Source organism: Pyrus communis, chromosome 8 (assembly GCF_041283825.1).
Source record: "Pyrus communis isolate YQ-2024b chromosome 8, ASM4128382v1, whole genome shotgun sequence".
Classification (NCBI taxonomy): Eukaryota; Viridiplantae; Streptophyta; class Magnoliopsida; order Rosales; family Rosaceae; genus Pyrus; species Pyrus communis.
Genome location: NC_142572.1, coordinates 11,614,863 through 11,624,571, shown reverse-complemented (window position 1 = coordinate 11,624,571; position 9,709 = coordinate 11,614,863). Strand labels below are relative to the sequence as shown.

General features: G+C 37.7%; 1 protein-coding gene across 1 annotated transcript; it reads left to right on the top strand.

Moving 5' to 3' along the window:
• The first annotated feature begins 259 nt into the window (after positions 1–259).
• Positions 260–3,982, top strand: LOC137717985 (putative receptor-like protein kinase At1g80640). The gene is made up of 10 exons (XM_068457514.2): positions 260–760; positions 1,038–1,211; positions 1,344–1,594; positions 1,695–1,827; positions 1,916–1,979; positions 2,062–2,158; positions 2,301–2,403; positions 3,025–3,143; positions 3,227–3,316; positions 3,469–3,982. The coding sequence occupies exons 1-10, from the start codon at positions 589–591 to the stop codon at positions 3,634–3,636; spliced, it is 1,371 nt and encodes a 456-aa protein (XP_068313615.2). The 5' UTR covers positions 260–588; the 3' UTR covers positions 3,637–3,982.
• Positions 3,983–9,709: the final 5,727 nt, after the last annotated feature.

Sequence of the window (9,709 nt, the reverse complement as noted above, 5' to 3'; positions counted from 1 at the left end):
TCACATTGACTTCAATTTGTTTTATTTTTCTAATTGTTCATGCAAAAAATGTTAATTTAATTTAATTTTTTTTTTTAAAAGGGTGATTTTAATTTTAATTTTTTTAACAAATGATATTATCTATTTTAAGGACGCAAATAAGTTTAACTTCACAATAAATTAACAATAATGTGATTCAAATTCTACTGTAATAGAAATCGAACTTAAAACCTCTGGTAAAAAGTAATGCTACTAGAATGTGGTACTAAATGATAAAAACGATAGTTTATTGAGTGCCCACATGAACGGTGTGTAACTGTTGTCCCCGCAGACACCACCACAGCTTTTTCTGCGCTTTTACCTTTTGCAGACTGAAAAGATGGTTTTAAAAGGAAGTTCATAAGAAAATATGGCTAGTCGCTAAGTTGCTAAAGAGAGAGACACACACAGACAAGATAGACTCAGAATTCAAAATTCACAAGGAGAAGGAGAAGAAACAGAACAGAACCAACCATCCCTACTCTCTCTCTCCTCTCTTCCCTTGGAACAATTTCCATCTGCATGCGTTATTGAACGCAGTGAAGCAAAAGCAAAAGCACAACAACAACAATGAAGCTTCTTCTTCTTCTTCTTCTTCTTCAAGTTTTGCTTTTGCTGCTTGTACAGCCAACTCCCATTTGTGTTGGCGCCACACCGACTGACCCTTTTCTTTCCTCCATATCTGCTCCTCCCTCCTCGCACATTTCTCCAATTGCTTCATCAATGGCTACTTTCACTCCAGGTTCTCTCTCTAGACTCTTCATTTTTCATTTCTAGCAACTGGGTTTTTAACTGGGTCACGAGTTCTCCATTTTCGAATTTCGAATTTCAAAAAATCCCCACCAAAATTCGTGCATTTACTGCAATAATTGAGTTGAATTTCTCTGATTTTATCAATTTCTTGCTGAAATTACCCCTTTTTTTTTGCTGATGTGGGTGCAACATCTGTTTGCTTTAATGTGCTAAATTCTGCCCATTTGATCAAACTTCTCTCATCTGTATATTTCATGTGGTATCAGGAATTGAAGAAGGAAGTGAAAGGCATCAAATTGGTTCACATAAGATAATGCTAATTGCACTCATTGTTACCTGCACTGCACTTGGTGTAGTTCTTTTATCACTGTTGTGCTTGTGGATTTACCACAAAAAATTTCCACACAAATCCCCCAAGAAAAGTTATCAGAGCAACTCAGGTACTTCCAGTTTTACAAACACTTTTTTGGTCCCTAAATCTTGCTTCAATTTGTAGGTTTTAGTTTATTTGTGGATTGCTGGCTGAGATTTTGTGTTTTGTTTTGTTCTGTTTCTTTGGTTTGTATGCGAAGATGGCGAGAAGGGGCTTGCATTGGGTCCATTTGTGGGGAAATTCAATTCCACAAGGATGGTTTCTAAGAAAGGATCTGTTCCAGTAATTGAATATAAGGGACTGGAAAAAGGCACCAACGATTTTCGTGAAAGTAATATTATTGGTGAGGGTGGATTCGGATGTGTTTATAAAGCTCGGTTGGATAATAATTTGCTTGTTGCAGTCAAGAAACTAGACTGTGCAAGTGAGGATGCTGAGAGAGAATATGAGGTAACCCTTGTTTGACATTTTAGTTCAAGTCCAGAAACTAGATTTTTTGTTTATCTGGTGTACTTATTGAGTGTAATTGAATTACCATTTGGAATTGCAGAATGAGGTGGAGTTGTTGCATAAAATTCAGCATCCAAATATAATTACCTTTTTGGGTTGTAGTATTAATGGTGACTCAAGGTTCATTGTTTACGAACTGATGCATAACGGATCTGTGGAAAGTCAATTGCATGGTAAACAGTTATTTCATTCTTCGATTTTTTTAAATCTTAGAAACAAAGATAATCAAATGGTGCTGATATGTAAATCAAATTGTTGTAGGACACTCTCATGGTTCTGTATTAACATGGCCTATGCGAATGAAAATCGCTCTGGATGCAGCAAGGTGAGCTGGGTTTTCCCAGTTGTTGGATCTTCTTGTTCTTGATTCTTGCATATAAACTAACATATTGGCCGCTGTTGAACAGAGGGCTAGAATATCTACACGAGTACTGCAACCCTCCAGTGATCCATAGAGATCTGAAAACATCTAATATTCTTTTAGATGCCAACTTCAATGCCAAGGTAGGGTTATATGATTATTGCAGTGTGTCATCTTTCCTTGTAAAGTATTGAGTTTCCATTTAAAAATTGCTTCCATGCATTATTATCCTCTTGCATTTAAATTCACTGAAGCTTTTCTCTCTCTCATGGTGGCTGGTTTCAGCTTTCAGATTTTGGTCTTGCCGTGGCTGACAGGGCAAAAAACAGTAAGAATGTCAAGCTCTCTGGGACCTTGGGTTATGTTGCTCCAGAGTATCTTTTGGATGGTATGCCAACTAAACTTGTAATAATTGCAACATGTATTCTTTGAATCTTACTGATTGAATTTTAGTTTGCTTTTCGCTTAGCTAGGTGTAATCTAATTGTTCTTCGGACCCTTGACAACTGCATTGGCACTAAGTTTGATAGAGATATTAAATAATTTTTTTTAAATTATGCTATCTTGTGTCCATTGCTGCACATGTTCTGCCACTGGGGGCATATTCCATTTCTGGTTTGGAAGAGGAAATTCCGGACTTGTTTTACTCGAGCTCAATCGAAGTTAGGGTTGGGGAAAACATTTAGGTGGATTCAACATGAGAGAAGATAAAGGTAGTCGCTGGAGTTCAACTTTTGGATGACTTGTTGATTTTATGAAAAGTTTGGATTCGCGTTGAAGAAATGTTAGCTGGGTATAGCAAAGTTTTTGGGTTATAGATGGGGTTGATGTATGCATGTTAGAACTTAGAATCTCGCATTTAAACATTAACATTCACAACAGTGCACATAATCAGTTATGCAAGCTTTCCCGTTACCAGACTTCTCACAATTTAAACATCTCTAAACTTGCTTGTTTATCACTTCATGTTTCGGCAATGTCTAAGAAAACTGGTCGTTTTATTTTTCAGGTAAATTGACGGATAAGAGTGATGTCTATGCTTTTGGAGTTGTGCTTCTGGAGCTTCTACTGGGAAGAACGCCTGTTCAAAAACTGGCACCAACTCAGTGCCAATCTATAGTCACATGGGTATGCCTTTCTCTGAACTGCTCTCCATTAAATTAATTTACATTATTCCCACTAAAAACTCAAATGTTTCGAAATTAATACAGGCCATGCCTCAGCTCACTGACAGATCAAAGCTTCCAAACATTGTGGATCCTGTTATCAAAGATTCCATGGATTTGAAGCACTTATACCAGGTTTGTGAAATACAAAATCTAGTACGCTCGGTTCTATTAGCTCTGTGATAGACTCCTGCTTGACTCTGTATTGATTTCTTTGATAGACTGTTAGTACTATACTGAATGGACCCAATTCTTATAATTGATCAGTTGCAATGCGTTACATACAGGTTGCTGCTGTTGCTGTGTTATGTGTGCAACCGGAACCAAGTTACCGCCCTCTGATAACAGATGTTTTACATTCTCTTGTCCCTCTTGTTCCGGTGGAGCTTGGAGGGACACTAAGAGTTACCCAACCTGGACCTCCAGGAAGCGCCCCAGTTTCTCCTGGTCATTGATGCACAAGAAATGCTTCGTGATGCTTCTGCAACATTTCGGTTCCCACTGCTCTAATCACTGCTCCAAATGGCACTTTGATTTGCTTTTGCTCACAAATATTTTGCTGGGAGTTAATGCCTTCGGTTACTGCAGTGGAAGATAGTTGCCCCGGTGGAGTGAAAAATTCTCGGGATAATTTTTCACATCTGTAAATTGAATGAATTTGGTTTAAGATACTTGTGCATATGAGGCGTATTCGTCCAAGACGCTAGCTAATTTCATTTTTGACCCTTTTGTTTTCAGTGTAAGAAATCAGCTAATTTTCTGATGAAGTAAAATTGTTAAGGAAAGCATCAATTATTACCATCTTATGAGCATTGCCGTGAAAAAGTTTCTGGTACATGAATTAGATTCTAGCCACCGGACTAAAGGAAGTTGAGATTTCATTCACGTGTGGTGAAACTCTAAACCAGACGTATTTGGTGATGTGTAGCTTGTGTGGTTTTTGAACTTCACATGTATGTAAACATATTTTGACACCAATAAAGCAATTGAGGCTCATTTTAAAACCAATCGGCAATAAGAGTAACTAATTCCTTATAAGTAGCTTTTGTAAAAGACAACACCCTACATTCCCACACGCATTTGCGTAAGCCAAGATCCCACGCGCATTCTCACCTTTTCCTCTGACTCCCCCACCTCCCTAGTTTTTCCCTTCCCCAAACCACCATGGTTGTTGATTTGGATTTTCTTTTTATGCACTTAGATTTCGGTTATTTTTGTTCTAAGCATTTTGTGTCTCAGGTTGCCTTGAGTTTGATCTCAATTTCCTCTGAGTTTATCTCATAGCTTCTTTCTATGCCTTGTTCTTCCGGGTGGTGGCGACAAATTTGCGACAGTGGTGTAGCTGTTTTGCTGGAGGTGGTTGTTTTACATTTTCATGTCTAGGTTTTTCTGTTTGTTTGTTGTTGTGGGCTCCTCACTCTGGGCCCATTTTATTGTAATTTTCTTTTATAGAGTTCGGCTTTTGCTTGTTTATTTTGAACTCTCTCTTTTGAAATTGTCCTTACTTCATAGTAGTTTTCTTTTCCATAAAATTTACTTTGATTGACAAAGGAAAAAAAAAAAAAAAAAAAACTTGGACTACCTTATTGGTAATCCAAGAAATTTTTAACTTGGCAGGGGCAACTATTAAGTCTACACTTAAAAAACACGTTTATAATGTTTCTCGATGAATTTAATTTGAAACAAAACCCATCTGCGTTGCTTTTCCTAATTTCTCCCTTTTCTGTGATTGAAGGAAACGAAGCTTTCTTCATTTGCAATCCATGTATGTATTCCAACCAGACAACACTGCACCCGAGTCAAATGAAATTCATATAAGCTTTTTCACAAGGTTAAACTGATATATCCGAGGTTTTATGTTCGATTTTTCATTCCTCTAAACAGTAGCGTCCTATATGTGTCATGCTTAACGACTTGAATCAACTTTTTGACAAACTTAATGGTGATGGGGCAAAATAGGAGACTAAAAATGGGTCAAGGGACCATATCATTACTTCTAAGAAACAATATGGGATTCGATTGTACTTTCAGGGGCATTGTATCAATTAAACCTATAAAATTTTGGCTACAAAAATATTGTTAATGAGTGTTGATTTCCACACAAAATTTTCCCCCTTTTTGTACAACACAACTTTCTTTATTTTTGTTCTTATTCTACTTTGATCTAATCATTACAAAATGTGTACAAAGTCAAAGCATCCGACCAAGAACAGTAAGTAGTGAATTAAGCCCCCATAGTTCATGATCTCAGAATTGTTTCCGAGGACTAATAATATAGCAATCTTTTAGAGATTTGCAGAGGATTTGTATGCCCATAAATCAGTGAAAACGAAGATTTGCAGAGGATTTAAATGATCTTAAGGCAATGAAACCAAAGATTTCCAGTATTCTTCTTCTGTTCGTCTTTGGGGTTGACATGGACTTGAGCTATTCAAAAGAAAATCTTTGCAGGGAAACATATACTCCTTGTGAATTTATTGATTGGTTGCTCAGCAAAGCCTTGTCCTTGTACACCAGAGGCTAGTCACCTTCATGCTAGATTTTTTTTTGTAGACCTTACCGGAACATACTCAACGTTGTACTTTGTTGATTTATACAATTTTCAAACGATCCAATGATGAGCTAGAATTATGATAATGATTGGGCCTGAAATTTAGAATTTGGGCTGACAAGAAATAAATCAAGAAAGGAACGCTGTAATGCCAGCGATTCGATGGAGTCCTAATAGAACTCGAAGCTCGGAGATCTCCAGTGAGGTTTGAGGTGAAACTCGATAGTCCAGCCGTCGATCGAACTTGGATTTAGTTCCATTGAATTTTATGAGGGTTAGTTACATGTCTATAGCCGATTATGAACAAGAGTTGCGAAATCTGACAGAGTAGTGTCCATGATTTAGGGACAATGAACAAGAGAAGAAGAAACAATTTATTGCGGGACTTAACCGGTTAACCCTGACTTGTGCGCCTATGCTGTGGTGAATGATGAGGCAACTTATTAGTCTGCTTTCCGTATTGCTCAGAGAGTGGAACAGGTGAACAACAGAAAGAAAGAAAGAAAAACAAGCTTTGAAGGCAGTGGACGAGCGCCGGTTCTGAGAATTTGGGGGCCCTAGGCGAGTTTTCAAAGTGGGGCCTCTGACTCTCGACCCTTTGTACATTGACATGTGAAAAAAAAAAAATCACTAAATACATGAAAAGTCTATTTCTAATCAAATATCATTAAAAATTAATATATATAAAAAAAGAAAGATATACAAACATTACTCAAATATTACCTGTCTTGCGTTTTTAGATGCAAATGCACTTATTAAGTTTACATAATCTAATTTTTCAATCAATTCAAACCAAAACAAAAGTCCTTACCCAGTATGCCAAATTCCAATCATTTTCTATTGTTACAATGTTACTTATTACATTCAATAAATGAATGAATGATTGGATTACAGAGACAACATCTTACAGCTAGGGAAAATACTAGAGTGAAGAGGATTGTAATTTTCGTATATGTGCCTAGGCTGACGATGTGGATTTGAATAATTTATTATATATTATATAAACTAATTAATTTGAAAATTTTCAAAAAGGTGAGAGTTTTAGTCTTTTAAGTACATAATAAAAATATATATGGTGTGATCTTAAAATAGGGTAATAAAACCCCATAAAAATAAACATAAAGGTGATATTTAAGAGAGAAGCAAAAAAGTAAAAATAAGATGGTGGGGATTATTTGAAAAGAAGAAGATGTGCAGCTATAAAAAAAAAAAGATGGTGGGACCATCTTAAGTAAAATCATGCAATTAAAATGATGTTGGGAATTAGGTTGTCTTCTTTCTTGCGCAAGGTCGACCCTGCAACAAAAGATTTTCAGATTCCAGCGTTTACATATAAGCCCGCATAGCTCCCCTCTATCCCCGTCCAGACTTACCTAGCTCCGCCTAAAAATTGGGGGCCCTAGGCGGGCGCTTACTCCGACTACCCTTAGGGCTGGCTCTGTAGTGGACTTGGTAATAAGTTCAAGGAAGCTTTGTCCATTGGTGGCATGAAACAGAAAACTGCATTCAAGAGAGTAAAAGTCAATTGGAAATGTTTATTTCTCAGAAAGTGGATCAAGGAGTGGTTCTTCCAGGAAGGACCTTATTCCCTTGTGCATTACCTGTTTCACTTATCATGATGGTGAATGTAGGTCCCGATACAGATTATGTTTCAATTGTAGTTAGTAAGGCCATTAACAGAGGAATTGTCTTAATCCTAAGTAGAGTTTTGGGACGTCTTTTGGTATGACTCAACATGCAGATATTTTTATTACAAATTTGCCATATTACTTTACTTACTAGCCATATCAGCTGATTTATTTGTAGGGTCATTAGTTTTATCAGCCCAATCAGCCTATGTACCACCCACAGGCCCAGCCGACTTATCCCCAAGCATAATAGACTTCTCAGCAGGGACAAACTAGTAGTGCATCTTCAGGTAGTTGTGGCCAGGATAATAGACATGGTAGAGGAATTCAGAGTCAACGTACTCGTAGTGGTCGTATAGTGGTGAAGCCAACAGTCATGGAGGAGCAAATGAGGATCTCAATGTCATAAATGGTACGTTAAATGCTTTTGGTTATTTAGCCAGAGTATATATTGATCCTGAAGCTACCCATCCTTATATTTCTCCATAATTTGCACAAATGGCGAATACATATCCTACACCACTTGATCAAGAATTTGAGTTATCTATTTCTACTGGTGAAGTATTTATAATCCGTTGGGAATTTAAAAATTGCCCAATCTTTGTGGGTGCTAAACTTATGGAAACAGACATTCTTCCCCTTAATCCTGTTTGTGGGACCATGGTTTTTCAGGGCTGGAGTAAGGCTGATCCGAATGTAGTTACTTTAGAAGTTTGGTCATGGATTCGCCATCTTCAGGCAGAGCTGTATTAGATAGAGTAGCGGTGCCACCATTACTCTACTCCAGGCAGTAGGTGAAGTCCTAGAGACTTTGCTAGATGACCATACTTGTTCCAGAAGACAGGCAATCTGATATGGATATGAACTTAATCAGATTCTATAAGTCATAGAGTTTCTACAATTTAGGAATTGGCATGCGTCACAAGTAATCATAACTCCTAAGAGGATGCAATATCTACTCCTAGATACCTTCTAGGATTCTCCCGGCTTAGACGACGATTCTATCCTAAAAAGGTATTTCCCCAAGGTATAAATACACCCATCTAGGGTTCATTTATGGTAACGCAATGCCCACTGATTGACTCTAAAATCATTAACCGTCGGAGAACTTTTGGCCAGTATCCCTTGTCCGACTTAGCGATTGCTTACAGTTGTTTTATTGTTTTGCAGGTTGTTCGAGTTTGGGCTTAACCATCACTCACGGCGGTGCGCAAATTTGGTTCCAACAATTGGTGCTTCTATTGAGAGTGAACTTATATTCCTCCCAATAGCTTTGTCGCCTCCTAAGGCGATACCCACTAGGAGCATGATGGCATTGTCACCATAGATGAGATGTGGAAAAACGTCATGGAAATTTGTTTATCTTTAGAAGGTGTCTGGCGAAGCCCACTAACTAGAGAACCTACCAGACTTGCAAATATAAAGGCACGCGCCAAAGACCTTAAGGAAACTGTTTTCTGTTTCGAGGAATTGCCTACCCAAAGGATGGAAGTCATCGATCTGACATTCGAGGAGTCATCTCGACGCCCTATCCCCGAAAAACACCGTAGAAAATCTAGAAGGCTATCGGGTCTCCATCATGTTTGGTGATTGAGGGAGGAGTATCACTTGAGCTAAACTGTATATACATCGAGCAAGAATATCTAGAAAACACCCAAAAAGAAAGAAAGACGGCTTGCGAGAAACCAAGAATGGTGCCACTGTCAACAAGCCATGGACGATTGATTCTAACATTCTGATGTTTTACTGTCGAATATGGGGATTCTCGACAACATCAACTAGGGGAAGACAACCCTATACACCTTTAATGGGGCACTGGTGTGATATTTGGGAACAGTGAAGGTGGCGGTCCAAACAGAACCTTATAACTATCTAATGACTTTCCACGTAATGGATTGCTTGACTCCCCACAACGCCATCCTCGGCCGGAACTGGTTACATAAGATGAAGGTTTTTTCGTCCAGTTATTACCAGTTACTTGGCTCTTGGCAGAGTAAGAGAATTAAAAGAAGATCAATTAGCAGTGCGTTGCTGCGTTGTCGAAACATGAACATTATCAGAAAAGGTGAATGATAGGATTTTTACCACTTACAAAAGTAGGGATAAAAACACATGAAATACTTGCAAGAGTACAAGGTTGTCATAGTATAACAGCTCAAGCAAAGTCGTTTTCCACAAAGATTGAATGAATAACCCGTATTTATACTAATTCTTAGCTAATTATTTAGAACAAAGTTGTGAAAAGGATGATTTAGGAATTTAAAATAATAAAAACGAATTTAAATAAAAAACAATTAAAAAAATTAACTAGAAACCAATTTCAAGAAAATCGATTTGTAAAAGCCCTAG